The following is a 25,833-nucleotide window of genomic DNA, read 5'->3' on the forward strand; positions in this document are numbered from 1 at the left end:
TAGTATCAGTATTAAAAGTACCCTGTAAAATCATTATCAAATTATATTCTTACTAGAAGACAGTTATAGATATGCGACATCATTTTGGGCATGAGTGTACGTTTTGATAAATTGCCTATATTGTGTTTCATGTGAATCTACAAAGAGATTACTATTTTACTTATGTAATATTTTAAGACTATCAAAAACAGCAGAATCCACTATATTGGACACCTATTTCCCTTCATGATGTGTCTGGGAACATAAGTAACAGGTTAACGAGTTTTTAAAAAAATAAATTAAAGAAATTACATCCATTCGAAGCTTAAAAAAAAGATACATGAGCTTTCATTTGGGTGATATGTGCTATAAATACAATGATGTGATTGTTACAGCGTCACGTGATGGGCAATTTTAACTCAGTGTTAACTCAGCAGTCTGACTTAACAGGTACTAATATTTGATCTAGATGAATGTGTACCGTCTAAGCTGCAACGCCAAAGAATACTCTAAATTATATACACATCGTGGTTACAATTATAATAAAACAGTTATATCTTTATAAAGATATAAAGCATAAATTTTATTTAAAACATGAAGTGTAGCTCTTATTCAAACAAAAAAGAGTAGCCTAATGATGTCATAATATGATCATGAAAGAAATTATCACTTGTTCCATTTAAAAACCATTCTCATATTTTTTTTAAAGAAAAATATCAGTAGTTAAAGAAAGCAAAAAAGTTTTTAATGCAATTTACTCTTCTTCATCTTCATAACCATCGGGCAAAGCATTTAGGTGAGGATTGTGGAATAAGCTTTTGTCACTTCCCCATGGAAATTTCTGAAACCAAGTATAACAGATAAGATTTAACACAATTCTGATCCAATTTTTCGTATAAGTAACACTTCCGAAGTATTACACTCCGATTTTGATAAAATTTGCCAGAAGGATACTACACATGAAATATACGAATACGTGTTTTTTTTATTTTCTGCGGAAAACTGTTTTAGGAGGCAAAAGCCCGCACCCAGAATTTTGAAAGTTGACGTCCGGAAGGAAAAAAAGTCAACGAAATTGTACACACATATTGTAGACATTAAATGAGGGAATAAGTGTTTCGTATTTCCATGAAAAAAAAAAAAAAAAAAAAACGGTTAGGTAGGGCACGGACCCATCCAAAACTTTTATCACGAAATATCAAAAGTGATAGTAACAGTATGTCAGATGCGTGTAAAGGACATGAAGAATTGCAACGAAACTTTGTGTATGAACAATACGCTAAAAATAAACGAATATGTTTTTTTTATTTTCTGCAGAAAAACGGTTTTAGGGGGAAAAGCCCCCACCCAAATAGCCTCGAAAGCCAAAAACAAGTGAACCGAAGTCATCGAAATTGTACACACATATTGTTGACATAAAATGAGAGAATACGTGTTTCTTATTTTCCTGAAAAAACGGTTGGGTTGGGCACGGACCCCTCCAAAACTTTTATCACAATATATCAAAAGTGCTAGTAACAGTATGTCAGAAACTTTGTGTATGGAAAATACGCAAAAAATAAACGAATATGTTTTATTATTTTCTGTGGAAAAACGGTTTTAGGGGACAAGTCATCCAAAATTTTGAAAGTTGAGGCCCGAAAGGCCAGATGAAGTAAACCGAAGTGAATGAAATTGTGCACAGATATTATAGACATGAAATGAGGGAATACGGGTTTCGTATTTCCCTGAATAAAAAACGGCTGGGTTTGGCACGGACCGCTCCAAACCTTTGATCACGAAATATCACAAGTGCTAGCAACAGCATGTCAGATGTGTGTAAAGAACATGAAGAATTGCAACGAAACTTTGTGTATGAACAATACGCTAAAAATAAACGAATACCGTTTTTTATTTTCTGCGGAACTACGGTTTTGGAGGCAAAAGCCCCCACCCAAAATTTAGAAATTTGAGGCCCAAGAGGCAAGAAGAAGTGCACCGAATTGAATGATATTGTGCACAGATATTGTAGACGTAAAATGAGATAATTGGGTTTCGTATTTTCTTGGAAAAAGCGGTTGAGTGAGGCACGGACCTTCTAAACCTTGATTACGAAATATCAAAAGTGCAGATAAGCATACGTCAGAAGTTCCTAAAGAATATGAAGAATTGCAAACTTCTTATAGGGACAATTTGCAAAATAATAAATAAAACGTGTTTTAATTTGTGCGGAAAAACAGTGATGTGGCTTAGGCCCCATCCGAAAAAAGGAAATATTACCGTAATAGCGCAGGAAGGAATGGACCGAAACAAATGAAATTGTGCGTAGATATTATATAGACCCTGTGCAAAATAAGGTCTTTTGTGTTTCTTAATTGTCCCTATCCGTTTTGCTTCAAATTTGGCACATCAACAACAAACTGGAAATAAATCGACACGTGTTTTAGTTTATGCGCATAAACATTGTAAGTGTTAAAGGTGCCTCCTGAAATACTATAAAATACGCTATACTGTTTGTGCTTGTAATTGATCAGCCAAATTTGAAGAAATCGGATGGAGACACTTGTGAAACACGAAAGGCCGTATTTTACATATCCAATATCTACATACAATTTAATTCGCTTCGGTTCACTGCTCCCGCCACTCAACGCCTCGGTCCACTCAACAGTTTTTTCTTTTGAGTAAAATCCGAAACACGTATTCCCTCATCTTACCTCTACAATATTTGTGCACATTTCATTGACTTCGGTCCACTTCTTCTTGCCTTTCGGGGTCAAATTCCAAAATTTTGGTAGGGGGATTTTGCCCCGAAAACCGTTTTCCCCGAAAATAAAAAAATATACGTTTATTTTTTTGCCTATTGTTCATACACAAAGTTTCGTTGCAATTCTTCATGTCCTTTACGCACATCTGACATACTGTTACTAGCACTTTTGATATTTCATGGTCAAAGGTTTGGATTGGGGTCCATGCTCCACCCAACCCTTTTTTTAAGAAAATACGAAACCCGTATTCCCTCATTTTACGTCTACAATATGTATGCACAATTTCATTCACTTCGATTCACTTCTTACCTTTCGGGCGTCAACTTACAAAATTTTGGGTGGGAGTTTTTGCCCCTTAAAACCGTTTTTCCGCAGAAAATAAAAACTCGTATACGATTATTTTATGTGTAGTATCCACCTACCAAATTTTATCAAAATCGGAGTGTTATACTTCGGAAGCGTTACTTGTTAGTGTGAAAATTTACTAGTTTAATCTCAATTAAGTACTTTAGAAACTACTTTGATTTGGCATGACAAATCACCCAAATAGCTTCTCATTTTATCGAAATGTTGAAGAAATGAAAACGGAATTTTACAATTAGTATACACACTTTTTTATTCCTTAAAAATTATTATTTAGGAAAATTATTAGGTTTGCTAGATATTATTTGTTGTTTAGTGTTTCACTACCAAAGCATATAGGGTTTTCTTTCCTTTTCTTTTTGAAAAAGAAGACTTCTTTTCTTCTTGTATGGGATAAGCAGTTCTAAGAGGAAGGGCTCATAAAAACATAGATAAACTGTATTTCTTTTTTCCACTGTTCGAGGAAGAGGAGACGGAAAAAAAGTTGCTTCTTTTGCTTTTTCTCTTTCCATAGTAGAAAAAGAATATTTCTTCTTCGAGAAAGGAAGAAAGACAAACAGACAGGAAGGAAAAGTGGAAAAGAAAACAAGATAAAGAATAAAGTAAGAAAAAAGATATTTATTTTTCATTGTCGTTCTTTTTGTTTCCTTTTACTGGAGTATTCTTCCATTTCTTCTCCTCAAGAAAAGAAGAGAAAGAAAAAGTATTTTATTCTCTCTCGTTCTTTTCTTTTCTCTTCTTACATATACGAGGTGCTACCCAAAATATCCGAGAATGTCATTGTAAAGCTCAGAAAACTAAAATATATTTACGTCATCCGTCACCTTCAAAGTAGTCCCCTCCGGCATGTGTGCCACTATCCCAGCGTTGTTCCCATTTTTGGAAGCACTCTTGGAAGCCCGCTGGGTGAAAGGTGTTCAGGATCCGTTGCGATTCCACTTGGACGTCTTCAATGGTAGCTCAGGGGAGTAGGATATAGGATATTTAAATTTTTCCGGGCTACGACCGTCGTTACGCAGTGCTTTCTTCGTGTTTTTACCATGTCTTCAATTTTTCTCCATGTAATATTAGTCCTAATTTTTTTTGCAATAGTTTATTCACATACAAAATTGTGGCCTAAGCAGCAATTTTTAGCACTTTGTCCTCCTGAGATATTATGTCCCAAAATGGCATCAAAATGACAAACTTCAACTTTCGGATCCCATACATCTATGGTGCCATTAGCATCGTAGCTATGGATATTTCTGCAGGCTTTTCACATCAATACTATTCAGCACAAAACTTGTGAACTCTCCAATTTATGCCAGTCCAAAATACAGCACTTTAAAAGTGTAATTTTCTTTACTTTTTCTGGTGACTTCATGTATTGGTTTGCAACCCTGCATATTAATTTAGAAGCAAGAATGTATATTCTCCGTGTACTTTCGTCTCCTCTGTAAACATTCGTTTTTATTTGGTGTTCGTATGATTCGTATGTCCTGAGCAACTCTAGTTTTCGTACATCCTTACAAATGGATGAAATAACACGCCATCGACAAGATGGCCGCCATTCAGTAGCATTTGTACATACGACAACGTGAATATTGTTGTTGACCTGTTGACCTTCTCATACGCAAGGTTCATCACAATCCAATTTGTATAATTTTCGATGTTCGAGCAACCACTTCCACTATCTTTTGACCACTTCATATGGACTGATCCTTTCTTTAATATACTGTACAGGGTGTTTGAAAAAGAACTCCCTTGTTTTAAGTATAAATTTAATTGGGAAATGAATGAAAACTTACATCAATGAGTACATATCATGAAAGAGAATCCTTCAAGTTTTGTTTAATGTTGGTTGACCAACGTGGGATCCATTTGTGGCACCTGGGATCCCTGCACACCTCGAGACGATATTCCACTTCTCGCTGCGTATTCACCAACATTGAAAGACTTTAGCCAATGACGAATAGTTTTTGCTGTAGGTGGTTCACCAACATACTGACGTCTAAAATTACGTTGCACTGTTATAACTGACTCAGTTTTCACAAGCCAAATAACACACTGCGCTTTCTGTTGCGGAGTACATTGTTGCTGAGTAGCTCTGCACTGCACGCATGCCTGGACTGAACTGAGGAAACAGAGGAAAAAACAGCACTGGTCCGTCTCAAGGTCAAGCAGACCTGCCAACTGCAGGGAAGCCAAACTTGGAGAGTTGATGAATCAAACATCACAAACTAGAATAGTGTATGTTACTTTGTACAGATTCTAAGACACATTAAAATTAGGGAGTTCTTTTTCAAACACATTGTATAAGCACGACCTTGATAGCCTTTCTTACATTCGTTGATCCCCCTATACATGTTCTGAATATTTTTTTATTTTTACTATTATTTTCAAGTTCCTTAATTGAAGCTTTCAAAAAATCGCGTTTCTTTGTTTTAAAAGTTTTGGAAGTTTCCCGCCCGATGTCTATGAAATTTTGTGTAGTTATTTCATTCGGAATCTGTAGCAAACGCAATTTTGCCTCCTCTGCTAGTCTCATCATTCCTGGTCGAACCATGGTTTATTCTTACGTATTTCCGCGTGTCGCATTTTTTCTTTTGCTGAAACTTTAATGCTATCTCTAATTTCAATCCAAGTACCTCAACAGTAGTACTCTCCAAATCTTCTAAAACTGAGAATCTATTCGAAACTTCAATCTGGTGTTCCTCCTTTACTTGGCTTTCTTCTAATTTCTTTAAATTGAATATTCCCGTTTTCTGACATTGAATATTTTCTTTATTCAACGATACCCTCTCTTTTATTATTACTGCTACCAGTGTCGCAATTAACCCATCTAAACGACCAAACATCAATTATACTAGATTGTCTTCTATCTGCTTAAACGTGATCAATTTGAGTAGTAGTAGGAAAATAAGCGAACTACGCCACTGAGCGCACACCCATTTCGTTAGTCCCGACTGATGCAGAGAAGGATTTTCCCTGTGCCGCCTGATACGCGATGTCAGACGACTCAGGTATGAGTCGAGAAATTGAGTCCTCCGTTACAAGGGTGTATTCGTTCCCTTTTACGGCCCTTTTTAGGAGGTTTACTCGTTCCCTTTTATGTCCACTTTCTTCAATCCCTATTTTAACAGCAGAAATTACACAAGACTATGAACACATTACAGAAAATAATGGGGGTGTACTCGTTCTCTTGTAAGACCACTTTTTTCAACTCCTATTTTAACATAGCAGAAATTACATAAGACTATGAACACATGTTTCAACCTCTATTTAACATAGCAGAGATTACACAAGAAAGGCAACAAGCATTTTTAACATAGCAGAGCTGATAAAAGAGTATGGCCTATTTTTAATCACTATTTAACACAGATTACATAAGACTAGTAACATATATTGCACACCCCTATTTAATACAGCAGAGAATGTGTATTCGTTCCCTTTTATCAACCCCTATGTAACATAGCAGAAATTACACAAGCATTCATGTAGTACTACATGTCCCAAAAGTGTTGACCATCGAGGTTAACTCAAATATTTAAACCCGAATAACTCGTAAACGGAGCCACATATTAAGGTGCTGTTTCCACATTTAGGAATAGGTCATCAACTACTACATGTCCCAAAAGTACTAACCATCCAGGTCAAAGATCAAATATTTAAACCCGAATAATTCGTAAACAGAGCAACACATTGAGGTGCTGTTTCCACATTTAGTAATACATCTAGTACACCATGTTCAAAAAGCACTAACCATCGAGGTCAAAGGTCAAATATTTAAACCCAAATAACTCGTAAATGGAGCCACATATTGAGGTGCTGTTTCCACATTTAGTAATGGGTCATAAACTACTACATGTCCCAAAAGTGCTGACCATCGAGGTCAAAGGTCAAATATTTAAACCCGAATAACTCGTAAATGGAACGACGGATAAATTTGTGTGACCTATTCATTTTTGTACCAAGCAGAAAAAAGTGAAGAAGAAATAAGTTTGAGGATTCTATTTACTTCTGTACCAAACAGGAAAAATAGTAAAGAAACGCTATTTTAAATAACTAAAAATTTTGTATTTTTCGTACTATTTAAATAAACGAAAGAATACATTTTAGGGCTTATTTACATTTGTATTAACTAGAAAAAAGAAATGCAATTTTAAATAGTTCAACGGTTTATACCTTCTTGGACTATTCAAATAAACGAAAAATAAATTTGTACTAAGGAGGAAAGAAAAAGCAAAGATATGCCATTTTACCTAACTGAGAATTTTATATCATCTTGTACTATTCAAATAAACGAAGGAATAAATTTGAGTGGAGTATTTAGTTTTGTAATAACGAGAAATGCCATTTTTAACTGGCTCAGAATTTATATATTTTTGGGGTTATTCAAATAAACGAAGGAATCAGTTTGAGTGGTCTAATTAGTTTTCTACTAACATAAAAAGAAGCGTAGAAGAACCATTTCAGCTAACTCAGCATTTCTGTATCATTTTGGAGTATTCAAATAAACGAAGGGATAAATTTGAGTGACCTATTCAATTTTGCACCACCCAGAAATGCCATTTTTAACTCTCTCAGAATTTTGTACCTTTTGTACTATTTAAACAAACGAAGGGATAATTTTGGGAGACCTATTCAATTTTGTACCAACGACAAATGCTATTTTAACTAACTCAGAATTGTACATTTTGTGCCATTCAAATATACGAAGAAATAAATTTGAATGGAGTATTTAAATTTGTACTAACCTAAAAAGAGGAAGATGGATCATTTTAACTAGCAGAGTATTTTATATCATTTTGTACTACTCAAATAAACGAAGGAATAAATTTGTATCAACCAGAAAAGGCGAAAAAGGAGCATTTTAACTAGCTCAGAATTTGTTTCTTTTGTAGTACTCAAATAAATGAAAGAATAAATTTAGGTGTCCTACTTTTTTACAAACGAGAAATGCCATTTTAACGAACTCAGAATTTCTGTACCTTTTTATGCCGTTCAAACAAACGAAAAAATAAATTTGGAGTATTTAGTTTTGTACTAAATTAAAAAAGAGAAAGAAGGATCGTTTTAACTGAGTATTTTATATCATTTTGTACTACTCAAACAAACAAAAGAACAAATTTAAATGTTCTGTTTTTGTATCAACCAGAAAAAAACGAAGGACCATTTTAACTAGTTTAGTATTTTGTGTACCTTTTCGTGCTATTCAAATGAGCGAAAGAAATAATTTGGGTGTTCTACTTTTTATACCAACGAGAAAAAATGAACGTCTAATTTAACTAGCTGAGAATTTTATATCATCTTGTACTCATGGACATCATTTGGGAATGGCACGAGGGGTCAATTGTCCCCCAAGAGGTTAAGGAATTCATACACTTTAGTCGATGCCTACTAATATACTAGTACAAAAGGTGAAATTTTTATGTTGGGGGTGTTCTTGCCCCCTCAAGCAGTCGGAAATGGCGCCCCTGCTTGTACTATTTAAATATACAAAGGAATAAATTTGAGTGACCTATTCAATTTTGTACCAACGACAAATGCCATTTTAGCTGGCTCAGAATTTTATTACTTTTGTACTATTTAAACAAACGAAAGTATAAATTTGAGTGGTCTATTTAGTTTTGTACTAACCTTAAAAAGGCAAAGAAGGACCATTTTAACTAGCTGAGTGTTTTATATCAATTTGCAATACTCAAATAAACGAAAGAATAAATTTGGTTGGAGTATTTCGTTTTGTACCACCGAGAAAAAGCAGAAACTAAAAATATTGTACCATTTTGAGATTATTCGAATAAACGAAGAATAAATTTGAGTGACCTATTCTTTGCGTCTAGGACTATTTGGACTAACTCAGAATTTTATATCATTTTGAACTACTCAAATAAACGAAAGAATGCATTTGAGTGAGCTATTTAATTTTGTAACAAGAGGAAAAACCGAAGAAAGATCATGTTAACTAACTGAGTATTTTATACCATTTTGTACTATTTAAACAAACTAAGGGATAAATTTGGGTGGCCTATTTTTGTACTAACCGGAAAAAGCAAAATGGACAATTTTAACTAGCTGAGAATTTTACATTATCTTGTACTATTTAAATAAACGAAGGTATAAATTTGAGTGGCTTATTTACTTTTGTATTAACGAGAAAAAAGGAGCGTCCATTCTAACTAGCTCAGAATTTCTATATCATTTTGTAGTATTCAAATAAACGAAAAAAACTGAAGAAGGACCATTTTAACTAGCTGAGTATTTTATACCATTTTGTACTATTTAAATAAACAAAGAAATAAATTTGTACTAACCAGAGAAAGCGAAAAAGGATCATTTTAACTAGCTCAGAATTTATATACATTTTGTTTAGATGTCCTACTTTTTGTACCAACGAGAAATACCATTTTAACTAGCTCAGAATTTCTGTACTTTTTGCGGCATTCAAACAAATGAAGAAATAAATTTGGATGGAGTATTTAAGTTTGTGCCAACCAGAAAAAGTGAAGAATGAATAAAATTTGGGTGGATTATTTCCTTTGGTACCAACTGGAAAAAGTGAAGGGCCTTTATAGCTTTTGTACTATTCAAATAAACGAAGGAATAAATGTGAGTGGCCTATTCAATTTTGTACCAAGCAGAAAAAAGTGAAGAAGGTTCATTTTAACTAACTCAGAATTTCTGGATCATTTTGGAGTATTCAAATAAACGAAGGGATAAATTTGAGTGCTCTATTTAGTTTTGTACCATCGAGAAAAGCAAAGGAATACCATTTTAGCTCTCAGAATTACCTTTTTATACCTTTTTGTACTACTTAAATATATGAACGAATTTGAGTGTACTTTTCGATTTTCTACCAACCAGGAAAAAAAGAAATAAGGCCCATTTTAAATATTCAGAATTCTATACCATTTAGTACCATTCAAATAAGCGAAGAAAAAATTCGTTGCTGTTTAGTTTTGTACCAACCAGAAAAAGTGAAGAATAAATAAAATTTGGGTGAACTATTTCCTTTTGTACCAAGTGGAAAAAGTGAAGGGCCATTATAGCTTTTGCACCATTCAAATAAACAAAAAATAAATTTGAGTGGTCTATTTAGTTTTGTACCAACCAGAAAGAAACCGAAGAAGGACCATTTTAACTAGCTCAGAATTTATGTGCCGTTTGTACTACTCTAATAAACGAAAGAATGAATTTACTTGTTCTACTTCTTATACAACGAGAAATGTCATTTTAATTAGCTCATCATTTCTCTACCTTTTTGATGCTATTTAAATAAACGAAAAAATAAATTTGAGTTGTCTATTTAGTTTTGTACTAACCTAAAAAAGGCGAAGAAGGGCCATTTAAACCAGCTGAGTATTTTACACCATTTTGTACTATTTAAACAAAGAAAGGAATAATTTTTTAAAAATCAAAAAGGCGAAAAAGGACCATTTTAACTAGTCCATAACTTCTATACTATTTTCTACTATTTAAACCAACGAAGGGATAGATTTGAGTGACCTATTCAATTTTGTACAACCGAGAATTGCCATTTTTAATTCTCTCAGAATTTTGTATCTTTTGTACTACTTAAACAAACGAAGGGATAAATCTGAGTGACGTATTCAATTTTCTACCAACGAGAAATGCCATTTTAACTAACTCAGAAATTCTGTACCTATTTGTCTTCAAATAAAGGAAGAAATAAATTTGAATTGAGTATTTAGTTTTGTACTAACGTAAAAAAGAGGAAGAAGGATCATTTAACTAGCAGAGTATTTTATATCATTTTGTACTACTCAAATAAACGAAGGATAAATTTGTATTAACCAGAAAATTCGACAAAGGACAATTTTAACTAGCTCAGAATTTGTTCCTTTTGTAGTACACAAATAAATGAAAGAATAAATTTAAGTGTCCTACTTTTTATAGCAACGGGAAATGCCATTTGAACTAACCCAGAATTTCTGTACCTTTTTATGCTATTCAAATAAACGAAGGAATACATTTGAGTGCTCTATTTTTTGTGTCAAACAGAAGGTTCATTTTAACTAACAAAATTTTTATAACATTTGGTACTATTTAAATGAACAAAGGAATAAATTTGTACTAACCAGAAAAAGCAAAAAGCACCATTTTAACTAGCTCAGAATTTATGTTCTGTTGTACTTCTCAAGTAAACGAAAGAAAATTTGGATGTTCTACTTTTTGTACCAACCAGAAAGAAACCGAAGAAGGACCATTTTAACTAGCTGAGCATTTTATACCATTTTGTACTATTTAAATAAACAAAGGAATTTATTTGTACTAACCAGAAAAAAGAAAAAAGGACCATTTTAACTAGCTAAGAATTTATGTTCCTTTTGTACTACTCCAATAAACGAAAGAATAAATTTCGGTATTCTACTTTCTATACCAATGAGAAAGAAATCGAAGAAGGAACATTTTAACTAGCTCAAAATTTTATACCTTTTGTGCTATTTAAACAAACGAGGGATAAATTTGAGTGGCCTATTTTTGTGTTAACCAGAAGAAATGATGGTCCATTTTAACTAGCTCAGAATTTCTGTACCTTTTTGTACTATTCAAATAAACTGAGGAATGAATTTGAGTGGTCTATTTAGTTTTGTATTAAATTTTAAAAAAGGCAAAGAGGGATCATTTTAACTAACTCAGAATTTCTGTACCTTTCGGGGTTATTCAAATAAACGAAGGAATCAATTTTAGTGGTCTATTTAGTTTTGTACTAAGCAGAAAAAAGCGAAGAAGGATCATTATAACTAACCAAGAATTTCTATACCATTTTGTACCATTGAAATAAACGAAGAAATAAATTTGGATGTGTATTTATTTTTGTACCAACCAGAAAAAGTGAAGAATGAATAAAATTTGAGTGGACTATTTCCTTTTGTACCAACTGGAAAAAGGTGGAGGTCCATTATAGCTTTTGTATTATTCAAATAAACGACGGAATAAATTTAAATGGTGTATTTAGTTGTGGTGCTAGATTTTGTACTAATTGGTATATTTTTGTCACTCAGAAAAAGGACCATTTTAAAGTTTTTGTGATGCAGACCAATTTTTTTGTGATGCAAATTTGGAATTGAGCATTTTATAGTATTTTTGTACAAGGAGAGCCATATTACTATGTTGGTGCACATTTTGTATATCATTCAAAATGAACGATGAAGGGCCATTAAATTAACTACGTTTTTTAAAATTCAAATCTTTTGTACCAACAGAAAAATATTCCGTTAAAGTAAACAACAAATATTTTGATACTCCTGTGTGGTAAAACTCTAGGGTCATATACCAAAATGCTAAACAAGTTGCATTGCTAAATAAACTTTGTCTCTCTCGTCACTAAGTAAGGCTCAGAGTCATATAGTTAACAGACGTGCGTTTAGCGAATTAAGTCTTACGTTTAGTTATAGGTTGACAAACTACTAACGGAGACACTAAAGTCCAAAGTTTCTCGGCCACTAACTAAATATTTTGTACGCAAGATTTAACCCACATGAGCTGCCATTTATTACAGACGAAAAAATATTCAAGTAGAAGGGAGTAATGTCATACATTCAATTTTAACTTAATTCTGTAGAACAGACTCCATAGCAAGTAGCGTTACTAAGGGATGAAGACGTACTAAAGAAAAACGAAGAAACAGCATGCTTGGCCATTTTGCATCACCGTGCTGAAAGGGGATAAGGCAGAAGGAAAACCAGGATAGAATAATTAGATGCAGTTACGAAGAAATCATTTCAAAGTAAAAATCAGCTTATCAAGGAAGAGAAAAGTTTTCAAAGTTTAATGTGCCCACCATCTATAAAAAGTGTTGAATTATTAGCTCTAAACAGTTTCATTCAAACTCTTATTCTTTATGTTACTTTGTGTATGTTAAAAATTTAATTGCTACAGATATTTAAGCTTCTCAATCTTAATGCACTTTATATAAAATAATAAAAAATGAACGTTACAAATGCGTTATCTAACATTTGTATTCTTAGTATAGTGAGGGTCGTAAGGTATACTCTATTCACCGCAAATTTGTTTTTTATATAACGTAGGGCACCTTACTAGTGTGGAAGGCAAACGGGTATTAAAATTATTTTTAATGTAATTTCATTAGTAGTTGATGATTTATTACTAAATGTGAAAACAGCACCTCAATACATCGCTCCGTTTACAAGTTATTCGGGCTTAAATACTGACTTTGACGTCGATGGTTAGTACTTTTGAGGCATGTAGTAGTTGATGACCTATTACTAAATGTGGATACAGCACCTCAATATGTGCCTCCGTTTACGAGTTTTTCGAGTTTAAATATTTAATCTTTGACCTCGATGGTCAGTACTTTTGGAACATGTAGTAGTTGATGAATGCTTGTGTAGTTTCTGCTATGTTACATAGGGGTGGATAAAAGGAAACGAATACACTCCTGCTATTGGTTCATATTCTCTGCTATATTAAATAGGGGTGTGTAATATATGTTCATAGTCTTATGTAATCTGTGCTATGTTAAATAGTGATTAAAAATAGGCCATACTCTTTTATCAGCTCTGCTATGTTAAAAATGCTTGTAGCATTTCTTGTGTAATCTCTGCTGTGTTACATAGGGTTTGAAAAATATATTCATTGTCTTAAGTAATTTCTGCTATATTAAAATAGGGGTTGAAAAAGTGTTCATAAAAGGGAACGAGTACATCCCCATTATTCTCTGTTATGTTAGTAGCCTTTGCTATGTTACATAGGAATGCTGTTAAAATATGCGATCCTAGTCTCTGTGTTCATTGTCTTACGTAATTTTTGGGTGGAATAGGATGGAAAAATAAGCCAAACTCTTTTATTAGCTCTGCTACCTGTTCGTAGTCTTATATAATTTCTGCTAAGTTACATAGGGGTTGGAAAATGCGTTCATAGTATTTTATTAGTTCTGCTATGTTAAAGTAGGGTTGAAAAAGTGGTCATAAAAAACGGATACAACCAAATTATTCTCTGCTATGTGTTCATAGTCTTATGTATTCTCTGCTATGTTATATAGGGGTTGTAAAATAAGTCATACTCTTTTATCAGCTCTGCTATGTTAAAAAATGCTTGTAGCCTTTTCTTGTGTAATCTCTAGTATGTTATAAAGGGCTTGAAGAAGTGGTCATAAAAGAGAATGAATACAGCCCTAAAAGGGGTTTAAAAGAGAACGAATACACCCCCTTAAAAGGTCATAAAAGAGAACGAATACACCCCTATAACGGAAGACTCAATTTCTCGACTCATACCTGTGTCACCCTGGATCGCGTACCAGACGGCACTGGGAAATTCGTTCTCTGCATCAGTCGGGGCTGATGAAATAGATGTGAGCTCAGTGGCGTAAAACTCTTATTTTTCTATTACTCATTTGATTATGTGTTTCCCGTCTGGTGAGGTCCAATAAGATTCGCGATGTAAATATGCAGAGGAATGGAAAAATCAACGGAAAAGAGGAAATAAGAAAAAAAATTCTACCCGAATGAGAACAAATACTAAAGTTGACAGCAAACAGAAAAAGAAATTGATTAGGACATCAACTAAGGTTGGATTGCCTTATAAGAGATACTTTGGAAGAATTAGTTTCTAGAAGGAGAAAGAAGGGAAGAAGAAGGTGTCAGCTCCTGAATGATATGAAGATTTAAAAAAATCTGATGTCTTAACAGAAACTAAGGTTGAGAATAGAAATGAATCGGGAATGATTGATTTGCTGTAAAGACCTGTCAATGTGGCAGAACACTGATGATAGTAAGGTTATAGTCATACTCATAACAAAATGCGTAGGATTTTGTTATCTTCATCACGATACATAGTAACACTCGGTCGGTTCGGTTTGAAAACAGACAGTAGATTGAGACTTTTCAGAATATTTTTACATATTTTGAAAAAAGTTCCGAAAGATATGTAATGCTTTCTTTTATATCGAATACTCGAAATATCCACACACACACACACACTACCCTGCCGTTCTCGACAGTGAAACACGAAAAACTATCAATTATGTATGTTGATTTGTGTAAGCAACAAATCAAAAGGCTTATTTTATTACCTTACCTATTTTTCTTTTTTAACAGTTCTCAACATGTATTCGAAGACGTGACGAAAACTAAAAGACATCTGAATCCATCTGGACTGAACCAGGAAATAGAGTTACAATAAAGAATAAGGGTGGGAAGTCTTCAAGACTATTGACACACCTGCCAATAATAGTCATAAAACCAATGAAGGGTATCACTGCTTGCTATATTTTTGGAGAAGTTATTTTTGACAACTTGTATCATGTTCATTACAGCTGTGCAAATATTCCACAATATTAACAACAAAACAAAACTGGCTAAAGCATCAAATATATATTAATAATACTTGTGTAACAGTTTGGGCAAAGTAACATCGCCTTCGTCAGACAATCCATGAATAACCAGAAGAACGCTTGAAAAATTTTTCCTTTCTTTCCCTTAGGTTTACCGACCTCCTAGAACACACATCAGTAAACTATGTTTTGAAATTGTTTCTAACAAATACGTTTTACATAGGTGTCTAATATACAGAGATGAATTTAACATTAACAGCATAGGAGCAATGTGACTTCAACGCGACCAAGTTCCAAGATAGACAGATGGCCAACTTAAAAAGTTAACAGGTTTTACTATTAGGGGAGAATTTCCCCTGCCCTCTCCCAGCTGACATCCTTGTAAGGAACTTCAAAGCAAATAAAAGTAACCAGCTTTAGGATTGATATAAGACAATATACTGAAATACTAATTACGACTACAACTACTGATAATCTATATTATAAAATTGAAAATGACTATGTTTGTGACTTTTAATCTCTTGAACCGCCCGACCGATTTCGATCAAATTTTTGACAGTTGCGGTTTTGGCCTGGGAGAGTTTTCAGCTATTTATTTTGACGTTAGAACTTAGGGGAGGGGTGATAGAAAAAATAAATAAAACTTAATAACTCTTGAACCACCAGACCGATCTCGACCAAATTTTCAATATAGATGAGGTTCGGGCGTGGGACGCTTTTTACCATTTCACTCTTACGGAATAACGTAGGATTGGGAGGAGAGGAAGATATATAAAAATTAATATAATTGAAATAAAAGTGACTAGATTTGTGACTTAATAACTTGAACCAGCCGACCAATCTCAATCAAATTTTCAACATAGATGAGGCTAGGGACTGGAGAGTTTTTTTTAATTATTATTTCGCTTCGACGGAAGATCTTAGGGTAGGGGGAAGAAAGAAGGGGAAATATATGAAGATAAATAAAACTTAATAACTCTTGAACCACATAACCGATCTCGGTCAAATTTTCAACATATATGAAGTTCGTACCTGGAACTATTTTTATTATTTTACTTTGATGATGCAACGTACGGGTATATGTAAAAAAATAAAAATAAAAGTTTTTGTGACTTCATCACTCTTGAACCACCCGACCGATCTTAATCAAATTTTCAACATAGATGAGGTTCAGACCTACGATGGTTTTCATCATACCACTTTGACGCTATAACTTAGGGGAGGAGAGAAAGGGGTATATATATATATATATATATATATATATATATATATATATATATATATATATATATATATATATATATATATATATATATACTAGCAGCGTTCACCCCGCTTCGCTGCGGTCACCCCGGAACGCAATAAACTTTGTTACTTAGATAATTTTTACTTTTTCGCTTTCAAGTGATATGATAAAAACCATAGAAGATTGCAGTAAATGTTAACATTATATCGCCTGTCATTTATGTTAACCCGCCCCGCTTCGCTGCGGTCACCCCGGAACGCAATAAACTTTGTTACTTAGATAATTTTTACTTTTTCGCTTTCAAGTGATTGCAGTAAATGTTAACATTATAGCGCCTGTCATTTATGTTAACCCGCCGAGTGACACGGTCATGCGGGTTGCATATAAATACGTTTATTTTTACCTATGATGAATAACTAACAAAGGATTTGTACGTTATGGACACTTGAATGGTCAATTATCTCAAGACACTGGTAATTAAAAATTAAAGTGATATGATAAAAACCATCTAGGGTCCAAATCCTAATAACCCCCCAAAAATAAAAGAAATTGGTTCAGCCGTATTAGCGTGATGAGGGAACAAAGGATTTTGTACGTTCTCTTTTATATATATAGATATATATATATATATATATCGTAATAACTCTTGAACCATCCGAACGATCTCGATCAAATTTTCAACATAGATGACCTTCGGGCCTGGGATAATTTTTATAATTTAACTTTGACGGTGCAACATAAAGGAGGGGAAGGGGGAGATATATGCATAAAATAAAAATGAAAGTTACTGCCTTTGTGACTTTATCACTCTTGAACCACCCGACCGATCTCGGTCAAATTTTCAACATAGATGAGTTTCGGTCTGGGATGGTATTTATCTATACATTTTGACAGTAGAAATTGGGGCAGGGGAGTGAAAGATACATAAAAGTAAATAAAACTTAATAACTTTTGAACCACCGGACAAATCCCGATCAAAATTTCAACTTAGATGAAGTTCGAACCTGAGATTTTTTTTTTTTTTTTTTTTTTTTTTTTTGTGATATCACTTGAACGGTGTAACTTAAGGGAGGCAAAGAAGCATTTAACAATGATCGAAAATGACTGATATTAGTTCCAAATCTAGATTTCCAGGTCGCTGAGACGTACAGTGACCCTTCCGGCCGCGCAACATGGGACGGAAGGGGATATATAAAATCATCGAAAATTACCGATATCAAAGAGCGATTATTAATAGTAAAAAGTGACTGACTAACGGAACATATAACTAGTTGTTATTAATTTATCCCAGCGAAGCGTGTAGTTGATGTTAGTAATAAATAATAAAGATACAACTTGTATAAGAGTTTTCAACATGTGTAGGTCCTACAGAATAATAACTATATTTATTACAAATATCTTGTCACTCACCTTGACCCTTATTCGCATATATTCATACTTCACAAAAGGAGGGCGTTCATGAGGATGCTTCTTTATTTCGCTGAATGTGGTCATAGTTAAAAAACAAATAGTTGGCAATACTGCAAACAAAGATATACATTTCCAAAGTTTGGCGTTCCCAACTGCAAAGGAATGTTAAAGATAAGTGTTAAACTTGTTTGTAGAAGTTTATTCACATACGTTGTCGTCAATATTGAAGTAGTGAATAGAAGATTTAGTTGTAAAATAATAATTTTAAAAAATGGGTTGAATCATTAATTCGTGCCGTTCATTTTAAGAATGTTTCCTTTTTTCTTGTTTATTTTGTCAGACGCCAGGCACGTAGCCAAGGGTAGGTCCGGGGGTCCAGACCCCCCCCTTCGGACCCAAAAATGAAAAATATTAAGGAAGGATGAAACAAAAAGAAACGAGAAAAAGATGAATCAGCGCCAAAAATATAAAGCTATAGACAAGCGTTTGGTTACTCTTTCTTATGAGGAGCTTTGTGTGGAGGAAACGGAGGTGAGGGGTCAAGTTAAAAGCGGATATTATTGTAACGGAGAATTCCGAATTCCATCTAGCTCCATGTTAATCCTATGGACTACAAATGACGATCGATAAACCCTTTTGATCAGATAGACCAGCGTTTCCCAACCGGTGTGCCGCGAGGAAATCGAAACATAATTACTAATTCTATAGCAACCAAATTGCAAGACGTAGGAAAATACTATGTATTAATATTTCACATTGCTATTAACTTCCACAACGTAAAAAAATTACTGTAACTGTAACACATTATTGTGTAGCAGATATATCGGAAACAGAATTTTAATTGTCGGAGCCTCATACACACCAATGTTGATGCTTCAGTTGACTTCATTTGACTGGGTAAGGGACCCTTTTGCGCCTTCTGTCCTACAGTAGCAGAATTAAATGTCCAGGAAGAAAGTGAATTGGTCGATGTGAGGAACGACCGAGGTTTGAAGCTCAAGTACTCACAGCAAGACATGGCTTTATTCTACTGTATATTTCTCTCCGGAGAGAATATCCAGCTATTTCTACAAAGGCTGTGAAAGTGCTCATTCCCTTTTTTACATCCTACTTAAGTAAAGCAGGGTTTTCTGCAACGAACACAATTAAGTGTAAGAACAGGTCACAACTATTAACTCCGTAACACAATACAAGGGTGTGTTTATCAATTATCATTCCAGAATTGAACTAGATTATGAAAGAACATCAAGCTCATGTTGCACATTAATTTTGCTTCGTGCACCAACTTGTTTTACTTATTTTTGAAAAATTGTAACATTCGTACATTGTTATTAAACAATTGTTACCTTCAATAGATATTATTGAAAAATTGTTACATTACTAATATTCTTTGAAGAATTCTAACCTTCATATAATATTTAAAAAATGTAACATATATTAACCATGTTAATACATTTTAAGTTTCATACTGTGTTACTTTTCTGTACATTTTTAATGTTGAAAAAAGTATTTGTTATCGTTATGACCATTATTGCCTCTTTATTGTTGCAGACTATACCGAAACTTGAAATTTTAATATATCATTCAATCCTTTCGACGAAGCAAACATGCATACAAATTACCTACATTTGTGTTTTAAAAGTATGAGAGAATTGTTCGTTCGTTCGTTATTTAATGATCTCCCTTCTTAGTGAAAGGTTGTATAGTTTTCGAAAATGAAAGTGTATTTTTAAAAGCTGTCGTGTAATTCATTGCAATTGTTTTCTGTTTTTAAATTAGAACGAAAAATAAGCATAATGATCTACCATGGGGAAAAACAGTGATAAGCTTTCTTCTCTGTGAGGAGATGATCAGTAATCAGACACACAAAAAATATATCACGATTTTTTTATATTTACAAATAATAATAATAATAATAATAATAATAATAATAATAATAATAATAATAATAATAATAATAATAATAATAATAATAATATTTATGAGTGTGCCGCGAGAATTCAAGTTACACCCGTAGTGTGCCGCAAGTTGAAAAAGGTTGGGAAACGCTGAGATAGACTCTCAAGTAGAACTTAAGAAATGCCCACAATCACCAATAGTATGAACCATTTTGAATTTCGCGGCAGCACTAATCCATTTAATAGGATGTCTTTACTCCCGAAAGAGATCTCGTTGCTATCCTTGAAGGTATTAAACGAAGATAAGAAAAAGAAGAAGAAAGAAGAGAAGAGAACCGAGTTCGAATGACTTGGAAGACTATATCTTTTTCAATACTATTTTATATTCTTTTACTCAAGATTTCTTCATAGTTTTTTTAATTATTAAAATACTAACATATCCTCATTTTATTGGCCTAACAAACCAGTATGGGTATGTTGCCAGTAAAATAGTTTAAATTGATCGATCCTCTAGTGTGTAACCACAGTATTTCATGTCACACACACACACCCCTTCCATTACGAAATCCTGGCTAAACGAACGAATATATGTTGCCAGTATAATAGTTTAGAACGATCGAGCCTCTGGTGTGATAACCACAGTATTTTGTCACGGATAATCCCTATTACGAAATCCTGGCTACGTGCCTGCAGACGCCAATGATGATAGCAGTGCTGTGGAATTTATGAACTTGTAGCTATGTTATCAGTGATGTGTAACACTATTTTCGTTTGCTGGAGCTATTCAATATTTGTTTTTCAGGGTCTGAAGGATAGAGTGCCAAATTGAAAAGAAGGGTCATCTCCGATGTTCTCCTGTACGAGTTTAAGCTGTAGCACAGACAGTAAATTTGTTGACAGGTATCTCAGCAAAATTGTAACGGAGATCGATTCAGTGTTCCAAGAATGGGTCCCATCTCATACGTAAACCCTTATCAAAACCGAGAATGATTGAAATTAACCATATTGAATTTGAACATTAATTGCCATAGAAGGAAATGGTAACATATCGACAAGGGGTTTTTGGGATCAGTTCAGTGTCTGAAGGACAGATATCTTCAACCACAACTCTCTACTAAAACCGAGAGTGATAGAACTTTATTTCTAGCTGCGATTTCAATATTGATGTCCATAGAGTAGGAAAGTATTAATCGATTCGGCATTCCAACAATAGATTCCAACTACTCTGTTAACCATATATTCAAACCGAAATTGGTATAAAATAACATTTTTGAACTTTAACATTGATCCTCATAGAGCCAGAACGGCAAGAGATAGCGAAAAGCAGATTTTTGGAAACGATTTATCATCTCGACAATAGATTCCATCTACTCCATTTATCCTTTATTGAAACTGGAAGTGAGCTCCCTCATGGCTAAGCGATTAGCTTACGCGCCTTTGGCGTGGGAGACCCGGGTTTGATCCCCATTTGGAGTTCATGTTCTGGCTCGGATCCACTTTATTCAGTAGGTCTACGTCTCATATAGTCTCGCTGCTGAACGGGACGTTAAACTCAAAATCAACTCAACTCAAACTGGAAGTAATAAAAAATGCCATTTCCGGTTTCAACGTTGATTGTCACAGAACACGGTATCAGGAGCGGTTTCATGGAATCGATTCAGCAAGTGCCAAGATGGCGACTTACAGTAGAAGAGGAGATTTATCCGGTAGATGTAATGATGGCAAATCTGAACACAGCGTAACAGTTGGACTAGACAATGGAATAGACATGTGTTTAAGTGGTCAGAAAAATAACACGAGCAGCGTAGGTAACTATATTATTATCAATAGCCAAAAAACTGCTAAAATTACTGTGAGTGAAGTGCAAACAAATGACAATCGGGAAAACGTTCAAATCACAGAAATCTTTCCTCAAGAAATAACGAAGATTTACGAAGAAATTGCAACCCTTCGTACAATCATTGAAATTCTAAATGAGGAAGTGTCATATTGAAATTGAAATTGAAAATGCCTTTATTCATGAGGCGAGGTTCAGCCGTAGGCTGCTCTACCACCTAACCTCAACAAAAGTACAATCAGGAATGTCACATGAGAATATATATAAAAATATTATACACGTACATATATAACGACAATAAACATATAACGTTTAGTTAACTACAAACTAATATTATATATATATATATATATATATATATATATATATATATATATATATTGAAGAAAACCAATATGAAGTAAGAATACAATAGTTGTTCAGGTACAATAGGCCTAATACTGTCTTCTAAACTACAATATGCATACAAAATTGGTTTATTTGCTGCAGGCTAAGGCGTAGGTGTTCAAGCTAAGTTTCTGTTGATGTAAAAGATGATCCTTTACCCTACGTTTAAAGGTCAAGAATCCTTTGCACTCGATTATATCGGAAGGTAATGAATTCCAGGCTCTCACGGCTGAAATAGAGAAGGATTTCGCTGCTTTTGTTAATGTATGCCGCGGGATGTCAAATGTACGGGAACGTTTTGTTTCGTATGGATGGATTTCATTTCGGAACGTCAGCTTACTTTTAAGATATAGGGGGCCATTATTGTGTATGACTTTATGTATCTGGCAGTACAGATGCAACAAACGCCTCCTTGACATTGTTAGAATGTTGTTTTGATTTAGTAAGGGCAGTATATGTTCACATTTTCGCGTGTTAGTATTAGAAGGCGTGTGGAATTGCAGCCTGGTAGTGCAAAGTCGAAACAGTCCAACAGCTGGAGTGAAGTGGTGAAGGAACACAAAACCAAAATTGAACACAACAAAACCACAACAAATCCGAATCATTATAATGATACAAATAGAGAACAACCAAATATTGCTAAATATTATGATTCCCGAAGATTAAACTACACAAGAAATGTGCCTAGACAAACAATTAAAAATCAAGTACAAGGAACATCCGACACCAGCAGGGTATCAACAAGTGCAAGTTATAGGACACAATGGAAGAGAGTGCAATCAAACGGTAGAAAAGCGCAAAATATTTCCAATACGATAGATGAAACCAAAAATAAAATACGTCTCAGCAATAGGTTTGATGTTCTAGACAATTCAATAATTATAAAGATGAAAGGGAAAAAATGAAAAGACGGTAACAAAGGACAAAAAATGTAAATAAAGTAGAGAAAAGTCAAAAACGTCAAAGTAGTTTTCAGGGAAAGAAAAGGGGTAACATATATTGTAGGGGATAGCCATGCAAGAAGTGTAGCCAGAATTATTCAAGAACAGAAGGTGAACATGCAGGCTAGTGATTTCGTTAATCAGGTGCAGGTTGAGGTGAGGTAGTTAGCTGTTTGGCACAAAAAAGTGAACAAATGTCAAAGTGTGATACGGCAGTAATAATTGGGGGATCAAATGATGTGGCAAAAAACGAAGCTCACAACGTGGTTAGGAATTTGAAAAACATCTTGCTAAATCTTACACAAACAAATGTAATTGTATCTACTCTGCCTCATCGGCATGACTTAATCGGCACATCAATTGCAAACAAGGAAGTTGAAACAACAAATGCAAAATTCATTAAATTGTGCAGAAGGTTCAAAAATGTACAGGTACTAGATATAAGTATGTATCCTAGACAATACCATACCGTTCATGGTCTGCATCTAAATGGTAAGAGGAAACAATACATGTCTGATAAAATATGTGTATTAGTGGAGCAATCGGAAACCTATAACTGGTGTTATAGCTTTACCATTTAACAACAGTCTCAAAAGAAAACCACCGTTGCTGTCAGCTCATATAAACAGTACTAATGCGTATAAAGAAAGGGAATTAGACAGGATCTCCCTCGTTCAAAAAATACATGCAGATACTGAAAGTACTGTGGAAAATCTTAAAAAAAGCAGGTAATGTAACTGCACCTAGTACAACTCAGCGAAAATCAAATAGAATAAGGAAGGTTCCTACAAAGTATGATGATAATAGTTTTTTTAATGGAAGTCTCAATAATAATTCCAAGCACTTAGCCAATAGAGGTAACAGTGACTACAATGTAATAAATGTATATTACCAGAACGTGCAAGGTTTAGCTAGTAAACTTGATTTTTTTGATGTATTAGTTGAAGAGGATCTTAGAAGTATGCATGTTATGTACTTTAGTGAACATTGGTTATCTGCTAATCAAATGAATATGGTGACTTAAATAACTATCAATTAGCTACAAATTATTCACGCGCTAGTAGGCAACATTGTGGGGTATGTATATTTGTAGATGACCATTTACGTTTTAAGGAAATAGATGTAAGTCAATTTGTTGTTGAATTGCATTTTGAAATAGTTGCTATTTCAATTGATAACATGTGTATAATCTGCATCTATAGGTCATCAGCATGAAACATTAATGTATTCTTTAGGAATTTTGAAACTGCTTTTGAATCTCTGTATAAGAAATATAGTACGATAATAATTTGTGGTGATACTAAAATTGACTGGCTGGTTCAATCAAGAGGAAAAACAAAATGTCAAAATATATTAGATACGTTTGGGTTGCAGCCCCTTATCAGAGAACCAACTAGAAGGAAATCTGCGTTAGATCAAATAATAATAAGTAAACAATACACAGAGTCAGTTACTTCTTTGAATATTTTTAAGCCAGACTTTTCTGACCATGATGCAATAATAGGGCAAATACATACATCTCAAATATTCGTATCTACTCAATCAAAAATTATAACAAAAAGATGTTTCTCAAAAACTAATATTAATTACTTTCTACACTTGCTAGAACAAGAAACCTGGCACAAGATATATGAAATTGGTGAAACTGATGGTAAATTTAACTGTTTTCTAGATACATTTCTCGTTCACTTCAATATTGCGTTTCCCAGAAAGAACTACAGTAAGGTTAGGATGGGGAAACCATGGTTCACTTCTAAACTCAAACTACTTGAGTTATCAAACAAACTAAAAACGTGTAAAGATGTAACATCTCAATTTATTGAATATGTAAAATACTATAGAAAGACGTATAAAAGAGTCATAAAAACGGCAAAGCTTTTATACAGTACAAATTGCATCTTACAGCGAGAAATAAAAGTAAAGCTATGTGGAAGTTAATCAATGGTAAGATGAATAAGGTAAAAACAACAGGAATTGATGCAATAAATATAAACTCTCAAGTGGTATGTAACCCAGATAAGATTGCAAATCATTTTAATAAATATTTCTTAACTTTAGAAACATTTAACCAAATCAAAATAACTCAAGAAAATAACTGGAAGCTACAGAGCGGAATACCTAAGTCGCTTTTCCTGAAACCAGCTACACCAGAGGAAATCTTACAAATAATAACAAGCTTAAAAAGTTCCAGCTCTCCAGGTTGGGATGAAGTGCCATCCATGGTTGTAAAGGAAAGTTCTCTTCTTATTGCACATCAACTCTGTCATATAATAAATCATTCATTTTTGACAGGAATTTTTCCTACGCGGCTTAAGTAAGCGAGAGCTACACCTGTGTATAAAAAGGGAAGTAAATTGGAGTTAAATAATTATTTCAGTTTTGTCGTGCTTTTCTAAAATATTTGAAACACAAACAAACTATTTGCTTAGCAAAACAATATATTCACATAAAAAACTACATGCGTGTTACAGTTACGCCAACTAACATTTTGGCTTCATCAGACACTATGAGATACATGAGACACGTGCAGTCTTATATACACACAAGAGCTGAGACATCTTGCTTCTGATTGGCTCCTGGCAGCAGCCAATCCCCTTCAAGTATTCTAATTTGTATTGCCCTATACGGAGGCTTCCTATCTTTTGTAAATTACACATACATAGAAAGGACGATCTTAGTACAAATAATCTAAACTAACAATTAATTGACATAAATAACTAAATAATTATATAA

At 33.8% G+C, this 25,833-nt stretch overlaps 1 protein-coding gene across 1 annotated transcript in view; it reads right to left on the bottom strand.

The window, feature by feature from the left end:
- Positions 1 to 549: 549 nt before the first annotated feature.
- LOC145694769 (cytochrome c oxidase subunit 6A1, mitochondrial-like) overlaps positions 550 to 25,833 on the bottom strand; it is a 44,073-nt gene continuing 18,789 nt past the window's right edge. The window contains exons 2-3 of the mRNA XM_081771391.1: positions 18,038 to 18,189; positions 550 to 820 (exon numbers count right to left, since the gene is read on the bottom strand). Of these exons, the coding sequence (XP_081627517.1) occupies positions 734 to 820; positions 18,038 to 18,189 (239 nt within the window). The 3' untranslated portion in view covers positions 550 to 733. The remainder of the gene's footprint in view (positions 821 to 18,037; positions 18,190 to 25,833) is intronic.

Source organism: Thermobia domestica, chromosome 9 (assembly GCF_964235325.1).
Source record: "Thermobia domestica chromosome 9, izTheDome1.hap1.1, whole genome shotgun sequence".
NCBI lineage: Eukaryota > Metazoa > Arthropoda > Insecta > Zygentoma > Lepismatidae > Thermobia > Thermobia domestica.